At 46.1% G+C, this 20,790-nt stretch overlaps 1 protein-coding gene across 3 annotated transcripts in view; it reads right to left on the bottom strand.

Moving 5' to 3' along the window:
• The window catches only part of Grb10 (growth factor receptor bound protein 10), a 108,191-nt gene that overhangs the window by 14,090 nt on the left and 73,311 nt on the right, over positions 1-20,790 (bottom strand). For all 3 annotated transcript variants that reach the window (XM_059275431.1, XM_059275433.1, XM_059275432.1), the window contains exons 6-9: positions 5,296-5,452; positions 959-1,074; positions 503-571; positions 32-169 (exon numbers count right to left, since the gene is read on the bottom strand). In XM_059275431.1, the coding sequence (XP_059131414.1) occupies positions 32-169; positions 503-571; positions 959-1,074; positions 5,296-5,452 (480 nt within the window). The remainder of the gene's footprint in view (positions 1-31; positions 170-502; positions 572-958; positions 1,075-5,295; positions 5,453-20,790) is intronic.

Here is a 20,790-nt window from a genome sequence, read left to right as displayed (position 1 = left end):
GTACGGAGGAGTAAAATGTTTTCAAATGTACCTTTGAAGTCCCCTTGGTGGAGTAATAAAGGCCAGATCTGCGCAGGCACACGTACAGCTTCTTCCAAGACTTTTTCCCAACTTCCTTCACCTGCAGGAACCCTTGGATCTCAGGGCAGCTGCTGGTGTTCAGAAAATTCTGTGGAGGAACAAATTTTTAAAATTAGGCAACATGCATATAAAAAATGAAAGCAGTTATGTGATGACATATAGCTGATATTTCCTGCATTATTAAAAATACTTCGGGGTGGGTGTCAGGCAAAATTTTCTTCCTTCAAACTCCTTAAAATCCCAGCAAAACTGATATTGCATCGAACCCAGTTAGTGTTGACACAGAGAGTAGCAAACAGCTCGCCCCCACAGGAGGGTGGGCACGACGCTGTGGGTTTCCTAAGGAGCGGTTCAGGGACCTGCTCTGTGTTTCAGACCCTCAGCAGGCCTGTTTTGGGGGGACCCAGTTCTCGCCCCGCACCTGCAGAAACTGAGCGTGGCTGCCATTGGGCTGCTGGCACCAGTTCACCATCTGATCCGGGAAGAAGTTCTGAGAGAGAGAGAGCGAGGGAGGGGGGGAGAGAAGAAACAAGCATGTTACAGACATGTTACAGACGGCACAACCCGTCAGCATCAAACACCCTCCGGGTATGGTCGTGATCATCTGTATTTCAAACAACAGTACCAAAAGAACACCACAACCACAAAATAAATAACAACAAGGTGGCCGCAGTTGGAGACGGTCTCTGTCACCAGTCTCAACGACATCGAGTTATGATGGCGTCGTGTGTGAGGTCTGCTTCATGAAATGGCGACACTTCTTAAGCCCATGTACCCACAAGTCTCAGCTCATCATCTGATAATCAGGTTCTATTCAACCCCAGTACAAATGCCAAGATTTCAAGAGTCCCAACGTGAACCCCAAAAGGAGACTTACCACTGGATTCTTAAAGAACTCGTACTTGGCATAGTTCTTTCTGAACAGAAATTTACTCTCATTTGGCATGGTGCTCTCCACTTGGACCACAATCTCATGGTCCTCCAGGCACCTCTCTGTAGGGAGAAACATCACATGTGAGATGAGGCAGAAACTTCAGCACAACCTTCCAAGGTCAAAACCCATTTTTTAAGCCCCGAGAATGAAGAGTATGTCAGGAATGACACTAAATTTAAGTCTTGTCTTTAACAAGCTGATGGATATCTAAAAGAGGTCTTAAAATTCAATAAAATGCAAAATTCAGGTCAGTACTGACAAGCACTTGGAGTCAACGCTACATTAATGAGAGGGGTACAAGTGATTTTGCCCTTATACTACAAAATTTCAGTTCTTGCATCGAATCTGGAAAACACTCCAAAGCAAAGGCAAGGCAGAGACTCCAAGCAAGGAGGAATTGTAAGAGGCAGGATGGAAGAGCAGAGGGCGAATAGGTTCTAAGACCAGGGGAGCTGTGGACAAGATACCATAAGCAATGGGATGTACAAAGCATTTATCCTTCCTATCGTCTCTCATGCTGTCAGAGCTGAGTCTCATCTGGGAAGGAAGGGAGATGCTGAGCAAAAGCCACTTTAAGGGTCTCAGAATTTGGAGAAAAGAATTTCTGTCCACAGAGGAGAACTGTGACCACAGGAACTTCTCTATGAGAACCACCTCTGTTATCAAGAAGAACACATTCTGGGCTGACACATCCTTGGCCTTAATTTTGAGGCTGTACGAAGGGGACATCTTGGTAGAAACATATTTAAAACCAGAATTTGTCCCCATGGCAAATACAAAGCTCATAGAACATGAAAAGCCATGCTTGACGCAAACCTAGAATAGTTTTCATTTACCTCTATCTGGGAGAATTCTCCCTGCAACACATGAGCGCTTATGTTTACACAAGGGTTATATTTCCTCAAGACATAGGCGAACAACCACATACAACTTAAGCATTGACTGAAACTGTGATGCATGGTTTGAAAAAACAGCCAGGCTTAAGTTCATTCATTTTAAAGAGACTTTCTCGTCTAAAAACAGATCAGTGAACTCCATTAGGAGTTTTACTCAGAGAAAATATTCTAAACAAACTTGAAAACGAAACTCAACAACCCCATAATCTGTGGGTGGTTGTTTTACAGAATAAATTACTTTTCCATTTAAAATACAGAGTAAGAAAGGGAGGTAGCTGTCGCCTAAGTAAGGACACAGTGGCTAGCTCTAAATCAAAAAGTGTTCTGCTTTCCAAAGAGCTCCGAGGAGCACAAAGGACCCTGTGGAGAGCTTCCCAGCTAAGACCAGTGCTATGGTCTATACTGCTCTGGCCCGCAATAGTAGCTGTCTGGGAGGGTTGCACACATACTGCACGTACACACAGAGGGAGGGCATGGTGCCTGGGGAAGGAGCAGGGGAAACGGGGCCCCACTGTGGTTTCAGGTAACCAGTGACTACCAAGCTGGCCTGTGCAGCTCTAAAGGATCATGCTTTCCCCCACTGCCAGGCTGGTGACCCCAGTGGGCCTCGCTGTAGCTCTTCATGCAGACCAGCTGCAGCGTCAACTTGTTTCCTTCCTCAGTGAGCTGGGAAACAGGGGAGAAACCCTGCTAAACCCTTCCTCGGGCCGCTATAGGATGCCTCGAGACACAGCCGTTGCCTACAACTTGGTACCCTCAAGTGTCTGCCTGTGAACTAACTTCCTGCTGTTTGCGGGCTAAAACTGGACCAAGGCTGTGCTTTAGGATGTTCCTAAGCTACTCTGTGTTCATGTGGAAGAAGTGGAGACTCCTCCAAGGCCAGTTGTTATTTTTCAACTATTTGAAACGATATTCAACATCTGTATCAACATCTCACTCTGTGACAGAAGGGCTTGAGCATCAGACCAGTCAAAGAGGAAACCGTACTTCTTTGCTTTTAAAGTACATAGCTACTCAGAGCCTCAGCAGAAACTTGTCCAGCCCAGGTGGCATGAAGAGATCATCATGCAGGACAGAGCGCAGAACAAGGCTCAGTGCAGCCTTTCAGCTGGCTCAACCCCCTGGTAGAAGGTCTCAGGCCTCCAGGTTGACTGCTGGGAATCGTGGCACCAGGCAAGGAAGCGTGTCCAAGACACCTTGACGCCAAGCCAGCCAGCCAGCTTTCTTTCTATCCGTATATTTTAATGAGGAAAATATACCACTTGGCATTTTCAAATTAACAGTCAGGGAGCTATGGGCGGAACACCAGCTCATGGTAGGCTCCTTCTGGGCACGAAGGACTGAAGGAGACTCTGTAGTGTCCAAGGCACTATGGCATCTGACTGTAAACAGCTCCCAGAAAGCCACTGCTCTTTCCTGGGGGTGCCTGTCTAATTCACACAAGACACAGTGCCCACTCCTCAGTCGCTGAACCAGGCAGGATCTGTGGGACCCTGTCCTCATATGCCTGCCTGCTGCCCTCGCTCCCCAGCCCTGGACTCTTCCTGCTTGATGCCTGCAACGTGTCAAGGCCTGGATGTGAGAGCCCTGGTACCAAGTGACCCTGTGCTGCGATCCCACTTTCAAGTGCTGGGGAGGGAGCACCAAACTGCTGTTTTGTAAAGTGTATTTTGCAAAATTTCTTTAAAAAGTCATCTGTTTGTCTGCCATGTTTGCGGGATGACTGTGTTCCGTCACTGTGTTTGTGGGCAACTTTCCCGATGGAAGGGAAGATTCTAGAGATTTGCAGCTCACATACTTGCACAGATGGGACTTCCCCATCCACCCTATGCTAGCACACTAGTTGGACTTAATCACTGACTATTCCCACACACCAAGGCTGAAGAATTCCCAGTAGGGAGGCCTTATAGTAAATGCTCGTCAGGAAGTGTCCAGTATTTCAGAGGCTAAGACCAGCACAGTAGCACTGTTTGGAAAACCTTAATCTGAGATCACACATAAACTGAAAATATCAGAATGCTCTCCTTATGCCCCCAACTGTAACAGTTTTGCTGTTTAGTCTGTTTTAGAATCTGCCCGAAAGACTTGCACATACAGTCTCCCCTTTGTGTGTCCTCCTCCCTAATAAGAAGACTCAATATAGAATTGCCTAAGAGAGCTGTTTCCATGGAGACAGCGATACCCAGGAATGTGGGGCAGGGTGGTTCCCCACCAAGCATAGGTGAGGCCCCACTCTTTAGGCCGGGACCCAAAAAACACACCCTAGAGCAACATCCATTACAAAGAGCCTCCCACAAGTCTGTGGTTCACTCATCCACAGCAGGGCAGCTTAATGCTAAGATGTGAACAGGGCTTTCTGAGAGGAACCACACAGTACTACATCTTTTCACCAGTGGGACCCCGCCAAGAGACTGCTGTGGAGCTGGGGCAGAAACAGGATTTCCTTTTAAAGAGCCACATAGTCGTGTTCGTTCGTTCACTCGGTCTTTCTTTCTTTCTTTCTTTCTTTCTTTCTTTCTTTCTTTCTTTCTTTCTTTCTTTTTCTTTCTTTCTTTCTATGAAATGGTAGGTTTGAATAAAACAACACACACACACACACACACACACACACACGCACGCACTCGGAGAGAAGTGAGAGAACTAGAAGCAGAAATGGAGCTTGTGCTGGGGTTGCTCACTTAAAGATGGTGAACTTTACAAACTCACACAATCCTCTCTAAAATCTAGCCCAGTTGGAAAACGTGTTTCACTTTTCCTAAAAAGGGAGGAACTGGTGTGGAAAAGACACCTTCAATGAAAGTCTGACAGGCTTCTTTACCTGAGATGAACCAACTGAGGAAAAAAATAATAATGAATGCACCCCAGCAAGTTTGGGAGCTAGTACATATTTTCAAATATTCTATGGTATAAAATATGCTCTTGTTCCATAAGCAACACGACTGTGTACACATGTACACTGAGTGTAGACATCGTCTCAGAAAGATGCCATGCAGGCACTTAATTCCTATGAGATTCCTTTGGAATGTATCCTGACTCCCCATGGCTCTCTTCTTCCTATGAGATGGGTAGCTGATGGGCCGATGGGCTCCCCGCCCCACTAGGCTCTGGAAGAAGCAGCAAGTCCTAGAGAACCTACCACCTAGGCTGAGCCTTTGGGAAGTTACTGCTCCGAGTACCCAAGGTGAGATTCTCAGAGTATCAGAGGGAGGACTGGGAAGGAAGGAGAGCAATGTTTAGGAGAGAGCAAGGGCCAGAGGGAGTGCTGAGCCTCCTATTAACTGCCTGCCCGTGTGGCAGGAGATGGTGACACGTTTACATTTGGCTGTGGCATACCCATTTGATCACACACTGAGGTCCCCAGGTGCTGTGCAACCAGTCCCCTACCTAATCCCAGTTGGGGGTGGTGCTCCACCAGAGTCCAGCTGTTGTCATCCACACAGTGACTTCTGTAAACCAGCAACTGGCACAGGTCCCTGGCAGTCATGTCAGTCAGAATCTCCACCACCCTGCTTGTCCCGTCTTCACTAAAGACTTTGACATCCTGCAACACACAAAGGGACAAGTACAGATGAAACAACTTGGCATTTACAAGAAAAACAGATGAGATAAAACACAAGTAAAAACATTAGTGTCTCAACACATAGACAAGTGGTTTCTTGGGCTCCACAGAGGCAGGTCCAGGGCTATGGGACTCCCTTTCCTCTCTTTGGAGGAACCAGGGAACCTCATAGGCAGAGACAGCACACAGCCAAGCCACCAGCCTGGCTTAGGGGATCACAGAACCCACTAAAACACTATAGCGGTTCCAGGTTGGACAGTTTACACTTGTACAAATGCAGCAAATGTCTGAGCTGACCCTCCTCCCCTAAACTGTAGCAACCCCTTTCTCTCCGTTCCCGGAGTCCACAGGGCCTGCAGCTCCTGTTCCCTCTACATCCTTCAAGTTCCTGAGGCACAGGAGGAAGTCGAGATAAATATCTAGAGCGATGGGAAGGGGTACAGAAGAATACAGTCATGAAATTGTTTGGCCCTTCTCCTACAGTTCCCAGGTCCTATCCAAATCTATGGAAACCAAATAGTTCCTCGGGAAAAAGCATAGTAGACATTTCAGAGGTTAAAAATGCTACCCGCTCCAGTGGATGGGGATGCAGTCTTTGGGGAATAGTGAGATTTAAACAAACAAAAAAACAACAGCCACAACGAAAACCCTCAATAACAAAAATTCTACCGAGAATCTTACCTCAACAGCATGGGAACAGCAGCTAGAAGGACATGGTGGAATTTTAAATTGTGATTGCCTACTGCCTGGCACTTTCTTCTGGTGTTTCCCTACCTTCCCCGGGAGGCCGGGCTCACTGTCCAGCAAGGGCTGCAGTCCTGGGCAGCTTTGCCCTCATCAAGGCTGCTTTTGTTCGCTGCCTGCCATCTTACTGGTCCCCAAGGTAGGAATGCAACCACTCCAGCAACCCAACTGTGCCCTTCGGAGGACTGATGTAGCCTCCCCAGGGGCTTTTAAGGCTGATGACAATGGTGACAACATCAACAACACACAACACGATCGCCTGCAAAAATCCCTGGGCAGTGAAACACCAACAGGGCCACTTAGGCTGGAGCACGTGCGTCCTCTGGGTTTAGACCAACCTCCCGCTAATCTTCGTCTCCAACTGCTGCCATCAGCCTCGACTGACCGGTAGCTTGTTTTGAAAGACTGTCTCCAGTGGCCCAGTTCTCTGCCCTTTCTCCAGTTCATGAGCTTAGAGGGACGGCTCCATGGAGGGGAGTCAATGCTAGCACTTTGGAGGGTCCTGTGGCCCCGGGGGCAGGAGCTATATCCACATCGCCTTGGAGAGAAGGCTCCTACTAATGAAGGACAAAGTAGCCCTGAGGCTGGGGAGACAGAGATCATATTCCTCTGGCTTTGAACTCCCAGATGGGGTTGGGGATGCTTCAGGGGTATCAGGAAAGCTGGGGGAACCCAAAGGGCCTCTCTACCCCTGCCACTCCCTGACTCAAAAATATCAGGGTTTGCTTTCAAACCCACTTTGACTCTTAAAGAAAAATACCCCTCCCTCTTCTGGAATTTATGTCTCACTCGGGGAAGTTTGCCTCTATCAGCAAAGCACATGCCTGCACACAGCTCACATGACCGACTCAGTCTAGGAACTAACACTTAATTCAAATCAAGAAAACATGTCTGTGGTCTCTAGGCAAGAACATTCTTTCTAAAATGCTTTAACATAAAAGCAACAGAAATTTGGAAAGTATAAATGCATTTGATATTCTGGTTTGCAGTACGCAGGGCCTCCTGAGTCTGTGAAGCTTTCCACTCCCCAGATCAGTCTCCTAATGCTCTTCCTTTCCTAAGCTTCGAAACATTTATGTGGTTACAGCAAACACTGTCTCCTCCAGGAAAGTTATGTGGCGGTGAAGTATGTGTTTCATGTCTCCCCAAGTCCATTTGCCACTCTTCCTGCCCAGATCAGCCGTGGCTCCACGTTTCAAAGTCTGCTTTCAGCCCACTGCATTTTTCTTTAAACGCTCTCTTTTTCCCCTCAGATGCTCCACAGCCCTCCTGCCCCCCCTCGCTGCCCCCCCCCCCCCGATCTATATATAGTCTGGGCAGTACAAGCTAACACGTACTCTGTCACAGGTTTATCTCCACTTCTTTGAGATTCTCACAAAAAAAAAAAAAAAAAAAAAAAAAAAAGCCAGGTTGGCAGGACATGGCAGTACGTGATGGCTGAGGCCTTCCCCCTCCCCCTGAACCCCAAAGCCTGTGAGAGAGAACAGACAGAAAAGTACACACCTCCCGTTATAGACTCTAACTGACACACCATTCTTTGGCTATTTCCCCAAACTCCACAGGGCCTGCTGCCCGCAAGCCAAACAACCTCCAAGACAGAACTCTGGAAAAACCATTACACATACCAGCAGTGTTGATCTGGGTAAATGTTGGAAAGTACAGAAGGGACATTTTGTAGCAAATATATAAGGCACAAAGCGAATGCTGTGTGCAGCTCCAACGTCCTTCCACAGAATCTTTCAAAGGAGGGTTCTAGATGGAGCATTTGGTGCCACACTGTCACCCGCCCCCCTGAGCAGACCTCTGAGCTGCGCTGGCACTCATTAAGGAATCAAGTAAGGGTTGTATATTTCATAGGTCTGTGCAAGAACCTGGGCCAAGAGCGCCTGGGAGCAGCCGGGGCCTCTGAGGCACACTGAATGCTCTCATTTCTTAACCAGGGTGGACACAGAAGGTTCTCTCAGGCAGATCAAGGTTCTGGGCCCCCAGCAACTCACATTTCAGCAGGGTAAGAGCCATAACACTGGCAGTTATTTTCCATGGGCTAACTGTCCAGGGCACATAGGAATCTGTGCAATACCGGAAAGGGGTAGGGAAGCAGGAGACCCACGGTTCCATCCTGACACAGTAAGGTTCATTTTCCTCATCTGAACTGTGGGACACTGTTTTGTCAATGAGTGGAATACACAAAGACCAATGCTCCATGGATGCAACTTTGGCACTGGCTTGAAGTTTTGATATGGCAGTTAGGGCTGGTTCTAAGTGGCAACTCTGGAGTCAGAGGGAGCCACAACTCCCTTCATGATTTATCCGACTTTTCTGAGCCTCAGTTTCTCCATCTGTGAAGTGGGAAGGAACCTATGAGTGACACTGGCCTCACAGTGTTAAGACTGCTCTTTGAAAAGCTTACAGCCGTCTTTGTCCACAGACCCAGGATAGGTTGGGGTGGGCCAGCTGAAGGCCTGGAGGCGACTTCCTAGGCAGATGGGGAGGGTTCTAATGCCTGTGCACCAGCACTCCCAATTCTTAGAAAGCAGACCTCAACCGGTTAAGATGCAATGCGGAAAGCATCACCAACCAACCACCCAAACAGTTAATTGCTTTAAACATAAAACAGTAATATGAAAGAGAACAGGCACAATTACGTCAACATGAAACTCTCTTTCAGAGGGGGTGGGGGAGGGAGAGCTTTCTTGCTGGATTGGCCCACTACACACTCTGCTGTAAGGGCCCTGATGAGGTAATAAAACGTTCCATTGTTCCCAGACTTTCTGTTGTCATTTCCTATACATTCACCATATAGAGGAAGGAACAAAAGCCCCTTTCTTTGCAGAAAAAGAGGGAAGGTGTTTGAGAACAAGTGGGGCTGAGCACATCTGCTCCGCGGCCCCAAGCTACAATCTGGGATGCCTGGCTTTTTGTCTTCGTGGTCCCAGGCAGGTGGACAGTATGGGGTCTTTGGGCCTCCCTGCTCCCAGTTTTGGCACACAATCTCACCACAGCTTCCTGTAATAGTCAGACCTTGCTGCTGCTGGCTGGGGCCTAAGGAATCTTGTTACTGAATTCAAAAGATCTTCTGACTTTGGCAGTGAAACTGTGCCAGAGGCTCACCTTATAAAAATAGAAAACAGGACACTCGAAGCTCTGTGCCTCCCTGGCCCCCCTCACCAGCTGTCTGCAGTGCAAAGATTTCCCCATGTAGACTGGTCCCTGGGGTGCGCAGGCTGATGGCCCAGCATCACTAAGGTCTGCTCTTCCCAGACACTGCATAGTAACTGCGACAGTGGTGGGTGGGCATCTGAAAGCATCCCTGGGACCCTGAGTTGTCCTCATTCTTCATCTCTGGCTAAATAACTCCTTAAATCAAAGGATCTTGTAGGATGAAGGCTAGAGTTTTTTGCCACTCTAGAAGCCTTACTTCAGGAGAGGCTGGCTGCAACCAGAGGACGGGAGGAGGCATGCTCTCAGAAAAGGCATGCACGGGATACTGAGGGAATCCTACACTGAGTGTCGCAGCAGGGACTGTTTTATTCTGAAACTACAGGACTTAGCCGGCAAAGGCAGAGAAGTCACGCTGAGGCATGAGGGGGAGAGCTGGCCTCAAGGGGGGTATCAAATCAGCCTCATCAGAATGATGTCTGGAGGCAGTAGGGATTTCCCAGCGACAAGAACAGTCAGTCCTGGGGCGAGGGTTTGAACCCAAGGCTCTCTGACCTAACTGGCCTTTTTGTCTCCACCAGCCAGCTGCCCCTCAGCACCTTGTATCGATCCTTCCTGCCACACAGGCTCCAATATTTTTGAGTTGAGATGTCCTTAACACCCACAAATAGAGGAATGGAGAGGTGCCTGATGCCTAGGAGTTTGGGTGAATAAGATGGGCTAAATTAATTTTGGTAAAAAAGAATGAAATTCTACTGAGTCTTCCTGAGGTTTGTCCTAAGTTATGGCACTGCTTTGTCTCTGAGGATCGACACTGAAGCACAGGACTCAACGCTGTGAGCGTGGCTTTCCAGCCACAGGAACACACAACTCTGCTCTCAACCGCTACCTTCAACTTACTCTGAAAACAAAACAAAACAAAACAAAACAAAACAAAAAACAAACTCTATGCAATTCATACAACCTCATCAACTTCACATTTCAGTAGATTTATAAATACTTCGAGTCCTTGAAAACTCCTACAAATAAGACAGTTCTAACTATTATTAAAAATAGTTCTCAAAACTTGAACGGGGCTTTTGGAGTCACGGCTAAGACTTCTCTACAGTGAAAGGGTCTCACCAGCCAAGACTGCCCCAAACCAGTTCTATTTCAAAAGAAAGGCTCATCTGATGAGTGGATTTTGTTCTGCTTCTCTGTGTATGAATGCTCAGCTCATCTGAGATGCATCAAGTCTGCTATTTTGACAAAACTGATTTTTATAAATTGGCACCCCATTATATCAAGTAAAATTTGAAAGCTACTCAAGAAAAATCTGTTAGTGAATCAAAGAGGGCTTAAAAAAACAAAGCCTCCTTACTCTCAGTGGGGAATTTGTTCAAGGGCCCCAGAGCTGCCTGGAACAAAGGATAGCACTATAAGCTACAAGTGTTTTTCTATACTTGTGTACTTAAGATGAAGTTTAGTTACAGACACTGCCGAAATTACCAGCTCGTAATAACAAACAATCGCAGGTCATAATGAGATAAAAACAATTCTGAGGATGTACTGTGGTAAAAGTTATTCAAATACGGCATTGCTTTCAAAATATTTGATTTACTCTTACCTTTTTGGTTAAAGAAAGTGTTTTACAGCTTCTCTTCATCATTTCCAAGTGGCCATCATCACTATTATTGGGCTTTAGAGCTGTTATTAAGTATCAAGCGTTGCCTGAACTCAAGCATCATGATACCACAATACAATCACATGTATGAACATGTACATAGTAACATACCTATACAGTACCAATATGTACACACAGATGTATAAAGATGAGGAATAAAGACACATACATATGTTAGCTTTATATAGAGATGACGTGATTCTCGTATCAAACTGGAAAAATACAGTAAGGAACGACGGGGAAATAAACTGCTAATCACTGACAGTTCACAGACTCACCGTGACAGCATTCTTCTGCACAGATATTTATAAATAGAAACCCTGACAGAACTGTAATCATACTGCACACACACTTTGAAGCGGGGCTGTGCAGCTTCACATTACATCATAAACACCTCGCCATGTCATCATGCTTCTTCGTTGCTTTAGAGCTTACAAGGCATCAAAGATGAAGAAGTCTCCCACGCTGCCCAATGTGCGCTCCCCCACCCCCTCACTTTTCATTCTTATTATAGAATTATTTAAGATTATCTTCAAATATGTCTTAGTGTATATGTTTATTTTCTTAAGACGAATTGCTAGATATCATGCCTTGTTAAAATATCTCTCTACTAGGTTTAAACATTTCCCAAGAACTTAGTCTGCCAGACATTTTGGGTGAAGCACTCAAGTTGTTGAGGAACAAGTAAAATGGTGGACAAATCCATCTGTCATCTCCAGATTTTCAGTGTCCCCAATTTTCTGGGTAGATACCTCCCCAGTGCCTATTCCTTACACCCACAACACTAGACAGAAATTGTGGTACAGCATAGACTTCAGTCCACATGTCCTAGACATGTTGCTGGGCACAGCTACCTGCTGCACGTGTAGTGAAACAGGATGGTTCTACAGACTGAAGTGTCACCCAGGGCAGTGTATGAGAGTGTCTAACTAAGAGTTTGCACCCAGTGAATGACTTCCAACAGACTCACTGGTCTTCCTTTGCAGCTGACTGCCAACAGGCCTAGAGACAATCGGGAATACATTCATCGATACCACACCCTCCCAGACTGCTGTGTTTCCAGTACTAAAAATCAGACAACCCAAGCAAATCTCGCCATTGAGAACACCACTGGCAACTTCTGGCCTGCTGGGCAGATGTGTCTGTTGGACAAGCAAGGAAGAAATTCAAAGCAAGAAATAGCAGCATGTGTGCCAAGGGAACAAGGTTCTGTTGAGCAGAACCTTAGAAAGGTACAAAGACCTGAAGCCAATGGTACACATCTTACCCCTTCTACTACTAACTGGTTGGTGCTCTCAGAGGGAAAGAGCTTGTCAGGACGGATGTGAAAGCCAATGACAGTGCCTCAGACCTCTTCGTTTATCCCTCTGTTCCAGTCAGGCTTGGTAAACATCTTCTAGGGTTTCTTGAAACTACAGAAACAACTAATCAACATGATGGATTGTCTGGTCTTCTGCCTTCACATCCTGGGCCGCTGTCGCCCCAGAGTCCCAGTGATGTGAGGCCAGTGGTAGGGATCTAAAACCAGACTGCAACAAATCACAGAGCCAGGCTAGGGGCCAGTCCCACCAAACCACATGCCTTCAAATTTCATTCCAAGGGACAGACTGTATTTGACACTATTTATAAAATGACTTTATATATATATATATATAGATAGATATATATATATATGTGTGTATGTATACTCATAAAACCATAAATCGCTTAGCCCAGCCATGACACTGTTAGGAATCTATCCACCCCATCTATTAAGTGACCAAAGACATATGTAAAAGAAGTCACTTCATTTTTGTTTATTATAGTAATATGGATGGAATGACAAACAGTGAAAATGTTAATCAGCAGGGCATTCAGTTAAAAATGAATCCTGATACCTCTGTGACAGAACACATGAAAACGCATATTAGTATATGTGGATCCTGTCCACACTGCTCACCTCTGGAAATGATTACACTTAGGAATTTACTGAGAGAATAATCTCATTTTTAACAATTGTGATAAAATACCTAGGAAAGCAACTTAAGGGAGTAAGGGCTTACGTTAGCTCACAGCTCCAGATTACAAGCAGGAGCTTGAGGGAGTTGGTCACACTACATCCATTATCAGGAACAGGGAGCAATGATGAATGTAACTAGTGCTTAGCTCTCACACACCCACTACTTCACAACGCACAGCATTCCTTGCCCAGTGGATGGGTCTTTCTACCTCAATCAACAGTCAAGATAAGATAATCCTCCAGAGGCCCATCTCCTAGGCGATTCTAGACATTGTCAAGCTGACAAATAACACTAGCCATCACAACAATAACCATACCCTTCCCCCTTCCTTTTAAGAAAAGGTCCCATGTAGCTCAGGCTGACTTTAAACTCACTATGTAGCCAAGGATGACCATGAACTTTCTGATTCTCCCGTTTCTACCTCCTGAGTGTTGAATTACCACACACATGGGTTTTAGGTAATGCCAGAGATCAAACCTGGGGCTTCAAGCATGCTAGGCAAGCATTCTGCCAATTGAACTACATGCCCAGCTCCATGTACTTTCTGGTTGTGTCTGTAAAAATCTGCTGTATTGTTGCTGCTCATTTTTTTTTTTTTTTTTTTTTTTTTTTTTTTTTGTCTCCTGGCTGGACACAGATGGAAGCTCTGTGAAGAGAGCGGATTCCTTTTATCTGAGGTTCTTTCCCCGGGAGTAGGTGGCTCTTAAAAGACCCATAGATCATTCCTAAGTGTCATGTACAAAGCCTTATCACGCCGGGGCTGCCGTGGGATCCATTCCCACCCTTTCAAGGCAGAGAGGGGAGGGGTGCTTTGGCAGAAGCAGTGCCTGGCTCTTTCCCTGGGCCTGACCAATGTCAGCAGCACAGACATCTCTACAAAGGTGACAGGGAGAGGCATGGGGTGAATCTGCCAATGAATGGAAGACAGCTCTTTGCAATGACTAGTACAATTGCAGTACAGCTGCCTTTATTAAGAATCTCCGCAAAACAAAGTGAGTAAGAAATCATTTAACAACCTTCAACTGCCAGACTGAAACTTTGCTTGAACTCGGGGCACCCACACTACTTTTATAACTTAGGAATCCCATCAAAGGAATCAGCAATACACAACTATGAACAGGATTCATAATTTTTTTTTTCAAAAAGGGGGTATTTTTTATTGTAGCTATCAGACTTACTACGAATCAAACCTAAAATGTAATTTATAATTTTATCAAAAATTTAAGACTTGAGTTGGGTAAAACTTTGCAAGGTATTTCAGGTTCATTTGCACGGGATGAGGTGAGAAGTACACTCTAAAACTCATCCCCTCGGCTGAAATTCCCCAAGGACCTATTTAGTGCCGGGCATGGAGGCTCTAGGGTTCTGGCCCCTCAAACAAATGTGTTTGGAGTTATGGAGCTTCCTGGAGTTGGGGGAGAGAGACAACCAGCACAGAGGCAAAAGTCAGAGGTGTCAGATACTGGAAGCTGAAAGAGATGAATTCAGGATGGGGCGCGTGAAGGAAGCATTCACCTAAAACGTGAAATCACTATGGAAAAGGTGTCACTTGGGTCCTGGGTGGGGACCTGTGCTGGAAGGGCAGCAGAAGGCAGAGACCAGTTGAGCTAGAGGTTTTAATAATGCCCCAGGCAAGGAAAACAACTTAGTCCTGAGTCCTGGAAGAAAATATAGAGACTATCTAGTTCTTGGGTGGAACACCAAGAATTCAAAGCTGTGGTCCTTGTAGATAGGGAGAACTTTGGTGGCCTGCTCTGATGACTCCTGTCCCTCTGTCATCCTGTGTGTAAAGAGGGCGGGTGTGCTTTTGGTTTTAAACAGAGGGCTTTTTGTTGTTCTTGGTTTAGCATCTTATTTTGTAATAATTTCACACTTGCACAAACTTTTTAAGTAGCGCAGATTTTCTGTATGTTCCTCATCAGGGCTCCCCAAATAGCAACATCTGGCCCCATTTGTTTGCTCATATTTCCACTCTCTTCTCCGTCTGCTTGGGTTTGCAGACAGACTGTGTGATTTTTTTCTAACAACTGAAAATGTTCTTACATAACTGTAGTTCAATGACCAGAAGCAGGAAATTAACAGTGGCCCACGCCACCATCTCATTTACAGACCCTACTCGGGCTGAGCTGTACTCCCTGTTAGGGCTTTACTCCATAAAGGGTGGATTTTATTCTCTGGGACTTTTCTACACACTGGAAAGCTCTCAAGAGCTCTGGCTGTTCAGTAGAACATGTCCAGGCCCTAGTTCAGGGGAGGAGGACCACTAAGGAGAAGCCGAGACCCTTTTTGGGTCACTGGGTCGGAAGAGCCAATATTCTGTTTCTGTTTCCCACTTCTGGAGATATCTACTGGGACCACTTGCTCAAGGCTTCCTGCCCTTCACTCCAGTTACCATTTTTCTCTGCTCTTCCAGCTGTCCCACATCCTTGTCACCTTCACTCTTTAGTCCTTTTATTGTGGGACATGTTTAGAAACCTAAAGCCGAGAGAGGAAGGACTGACTGCCTTACTGTTAACAGTTGGCTTCTTCTCTGTGCTTCGGTTGCTACCTCCTGAGGTGAAGACTTTGCTCTGCTACACGCTTCTGCCATGATATACCATCCCTGCCAGCAGCACCTCCACCCCAAGGGGGGGGGGCACTTGATCTTGGACTGGAACCTCCATAACTCTCAGTCAAAATAATCTTTTTCTCTTTACAAGTTGGCGCCTCAGGTATATTTTGCTGTAATGATGGCAAGCTAACACATTTATTGTTGCTACACTACTGTTTTGCGATCACCCGATGGTCAGGACTCAGATCCCAGTCATATTTATATTCCACAGTTAAATGAAAAAGGAAATAATGTTGCGTCCCTTTTCTTCTTCAAGTATTTATGATATTCCTGCCACTGATCTGGTTCCTTTCCAGGGCTCGGTGGAGAAACTAGGGACGGTGTGAACAGAAACACTTCCAGGGAACAAAAGCTGAGGAATGCACTACTCATATAAATGAATCCAAGATGCCAGGATACCATAAAATCGTTAGGACCTGCCGCTTTGATTCAGCACAGAATGTCTGCTGATGAAATTACAAGAAGGAAACTACTTTGAGGTAAGGTGAAAGATAAACAACCAGTCATTTGCATGTAGTTCTCTAGAGAACCAGAAGACATGTAATTATTAACCTTTCTAAACGAGGTCAACATCTGTGTTCTCTTTCCTAGAAATGTGGAGACTTGGCACCCATGGCCACGGGAGGATGTTTACCACATTCCCCCTGCTGAAGGCACTCAAAACACCCTTGCTTGCTTCCCTCCAGGGATTCTCTAACGGTCTTACATTTGTTATGACTCCACTCAGGCTGGTTAAGAGACTGAGGTGAAAGTCTGGGAGATGAGTACAAAGGAGAGGAGAAGGAGGTGCTATGCTGGACACATGCAGCCTGCTGGGCAGCTGCATCTAGGCGTGGCAAAAAAAAAAAAAAAAAAAAAAAAAAAGCCTTACAGGACAGGCAGGCACATAGATGAAGAAGGAAGAGTCTCAGCCCAGCAATGCAGTTTTATATGTAGATTAGTGTCTCCGACAAGAATGAAAAGGCTGAGATTTAATGCTTGGTAATGGTGGTGAACACTTCCTCATGGAAGTATCTCAGCTAAGACAAAAAGCTATGAGACTTTTCTCCTTTGTAATTTCATGAGACACCTTTGTTCTAAACCAGGAGGAACCACCAGAGGTGCAGACTCTCGGTTGCTCATAGACCAAGTGTGGCCTACCTGAAAGGTTTGTGATTGAGTTACTTCATTTGGGGGAATATTTACGGATACATGATGAGGTCACTTGTGGAGGAGACCCAAGTCTAAATGTAAAATTTAGGTTTCATGAGTGGACTAATTCTTAGACTGGAGGTTACTTTATATAATAAAACAATAATTTTAATATTAATAGTAGCATAGGTGGAATCTTCCACTTGTGGCATCATGCTGCAATCTGGAGCATTTCAGATTTCACTGTTGGATGAGAGACGCTTTGCTTACATCTCTGAAGAGCAGACATTCACATGCTGTGGGAGTAACAAGCTGCTCCTCCACAGGGGGAATTGTGGATTCTAATACAAACACATGGAAGATGGCAAGCCAAGCCATCATAGGAGGGATGCTAGCTTGTTTTCGGATGCTAGGATAAAACACCAACCAAAAGCAACTTGGTGGGGAAAGCGCTATTGGATTTATAACTTCCAGATCCCAGTCTATCACTGTGGGGAGTTACGGCAAGAGCTCAATATAGGAACAGTGCAGCTCGCTTTCCTTATACGCTCAGACTCATTTGCCTAGGGACAGAGCTGCCCAGCAATGGGCTGGGCCCTTCTACATCAATCATCAGTCAGGACAATCTCTCACAGACATGGCCACAGGCCAATCTGATCTGGGCAGTCTCTGAATTGAAACCTCCCTTCACATGACTCTGGGCTGTGTCAAGTTGACAGCTGAAGCTAACTAGGACAGAAGCTAATCAGGTAAGAAGTTCACGAGCTGGCGGCTTTCCCATTTTCTAATGAAATTTAAAGTCGAAACATCAAGTAAGAATTCGCAAATCAATTTTCCCAGGAACATGATTTCTGGCTCCTAGCAGACCAAGAGGCTCTTTTTGGAATCACCAATGTTCTTTCCTCTTGCTGGACCCTGATTCTGCAAAAGGATCTTATCATGTTGGTCCACATGCAGGCAAGGCACAGACTCACTCCCGAGGCTAAAGTATGGAGGTTCTTTCAACAAAAAGATAAAATTTAAAGGCTTATGTTTGCAGTACTCTTTCAAGATAAGAGAGATCTGAGGCTGTGGTAATCAGCCAGGCTTCTCAAATTTATAGAATTTATATAAGATATTTATAGTGCAGAGAAACACTAGGCTGGGATTTCACATGAGATTCCTGGGATGATTTCCTGTCTCATTTTTAGCCAAGCACATAGTCTGCTCCAGGTCACGACTCCCTGCTGTGACTGCATCATTTGTTCAGAGGCGAACAGAGACATGAAGGTACCGTCACGTCGTCCAAGCAGTAGGGATTATTCTCTGGCTCCAGGGGCTATAACGCTCAGGGCTCTGAGGACTTAGCGACATCACCAATCAACTGTGACAGTCAGGGCAGCCCTCACAATTTTATCTTGGGCAATTCAGCACCATATCCAGAATAGGCTCAGTGGGAACTGTTTTTATGTAAGTATTTTTAAAATATAGAATATTTAATAAATATTTAAAATATGCAGTTTTTTTTAAATGTCAAAAAAGCTCTAGATTAACTTGAATTTTCCTTGCTAACTTTTTCAGGTCCTTTAAAACCAAGCAGGAAACGTGAATTCCCAAGAATGTGGGAGAAAATAGACAATTTCCCTAACTACGGAGCTCCATGTTTTCCAACCCAGAGCCCTGAACTTATTAGACAAATGCTGTACCACAAAGCTTAATCCCCAGCCTAAGATGGCGGTTGTTGCCTGGTTGCTTTTGGTAAACTCACACGGATACTCCCAGCAAAACGCTATGCGAATGTTCAGTTTGCTTAGAGGTGTTTTTGCTGTGTGGGACTCACGGTGGCAACTTGCTTGCACAAAGGCTTACATGTGAACGGGTCTTAGATATGAACTCTATTCTTTGACATTTTAGTTACTGACCACTGCCTTGCCCTTTCTGGACCTCAGCTGACATTTGAGCACGTCTCTGGTGGTCTGTTCTAGTCCACAAGGGGAGACGAGGATGAAGTAAGCAACCATAGCGGCAGCTGTGGCATTAGGCATTTATTAAATATAGGAAGCAGCAGCTGCACGGTGCCTACATTTTCCTATGTGCTGAATTAATGTCACAACTGGTCTGAGAGGCTAGGGTCAGTGACATCGGCTCCCTTGGACAGACAGGGAACTGAGGCTGCTGCTCAGAGGGGGCCACCAGCCCTGTCCTAATGCCTGGGCTAGGGCTCACCCTCCACACACTGGGCCTGCCTCTTAGTACAGAAAAGACAGGCCACCAGGCAGGGCATCCCTGGAGAGATGTGAGGGAGCAGTAGGTCAAAGGAAAAAGGGATGGGTGTGCCAAATGGAGGAGTTTATCTTTTAACATGGGATGAGCTGGTATATGTCTTATGCTAGGCTGTCATGAGATGCTGGCATTGTCTCTGTCTCACTGGGGATGGGCATCCCCGTCTCTGTTCCAAACCAGCTACAGCCCAGGAACTGACTTCTTTAAACAGTCACAATCTGCCTCAGGCAGGGGTCCTGATAACTTCTGATCTCGGAAGGTACCCGAAAAGATGACAGGACAAACTGTGGGGGCGCTAAGAGCAGGAGGACTGATGAACGTGTGGCTGGGGCCCTCAGGGAGTGACAGCCCACTCTTCACATGGTGGCCAGGGTCAGACTGCCCCACTATACAGGGGTCTCCTATAGCGGCTTACTCACTGAACGGCAGTTAAAGCCTCGGAAGACCCCACTCTGGTCATTAGTAAATGCAGGAGTGGAATCCTATGTAAGGCCATTAATTTAGTTCCAGAAAATTAATTTTTAAACTTAAGCAAAGAGAAAAGAACTGACTGGAGTTGAGACAATATTTATGCCCCATTAATGATGAGGCACAATATGAGACTAATTGTGTTTAAACAGCAAATGGAAAAACATGCTCTAACGAGTCATTGTGTGGCCACAGGAAATTCTATTGGCTGAAAGAAAGAGAAGCCTGCCATTGCTGAGCTTGTTATGAATTCAAAAGAGGCCCCGTCTACAGCACTACCTAGCATGAATCAGACCTCCTCTTCTGAGCTCCCTTGACCCCCACGGCCATCTTTCTCAGCAGCTGTGCACTCGAACGGTACAAACCAGCCACAACTCCATTCATCATGTCCTGTTCCTTCAGGGCACCCCATATAGTACCTCAGTTTCCCCTTTCACCATTACACATGTCCAAGCACCTGGCTCACTGCCTGTGGTGGAAAGGTTGTTGCTGAATGACAGTCCCAACTTTGGTCACACCAGCTCCAGCTGCAGAGACTGAGTACAAGTCCCACAACACGGAACAAGGCCAGGGCAGCTTCGGCTTTCTGCCCCAGATATCCTATTCCATGAAAGTTAAGTGTCCTCATGAAGGAAGCCAGCCAGGTTTGGTTCTCTGCAGCTAAATATATCCCGACAGTGGCTGAGACAGCTTGGAAATCCACAAATCCAGCACCCGGGTTACCACCACTGTCGTCTGTAACTATGGCAGTGCTCAGTGATACGGGGTCTCTCTCATGCCCCTCCCAACCAGGAGCTGGCTCACCAGGCTGCTGAGTACCCTAGACAAGCTGTACTCAGGACAGTGGTTGTCTGGGGATGGTAATGAGTTGGGTTTAGACCACCCTACCCTATCATCACAGCTCCCATGCAGGATGAGGAACAGAGCCTGGGAGCCCTGAAGCTGTCAAGCCCTAGTTGGTGAAGGAACAAGTACCCTTGGCAGGTTTGGGTTTCAACATGGTAATCTCCAATTGGAAGCTTTCACTCTTGGACATTTTCAGTGTCCCCAAGTCAAAGGATTAGGGGTACTTATGGGAAGTTCAGTTATATCTGCCAGCCATGAGGATGACCTCGGTGAACTGAGGGATACTATGGCATAGTATCTGCCAAGAACCCAGCCACAGCACAGCCACTAACCTGGTGGCTGATGTGCCCTCTGGGATCCCCCAAAAGTATGCAGAGTAGATACGGAAGACTTCCCCATCCTTTCAGGTGGAGTGAAAACTTCTCTCTACACACCA

This window comes from Peromyscus eremicus, chromosome 10, assembly GCF_949786415.1.
Source record: "Peromyscus eremicus chromosome 10, PerEre_H2_v1, whole genome shotgun sequence".
In the NCBI taxonomy this organism is placed as follows: Eukaryota; Metazoa; Chordata; class Mammalia; order Rodentia; family Cricetidae; genus Peromyscus; species Peromyscus eremicus.
Note: the sequence above shows the minus strand (reverse complement) of the source record. Positions and strands in the feature narration are given on the sequence as shown.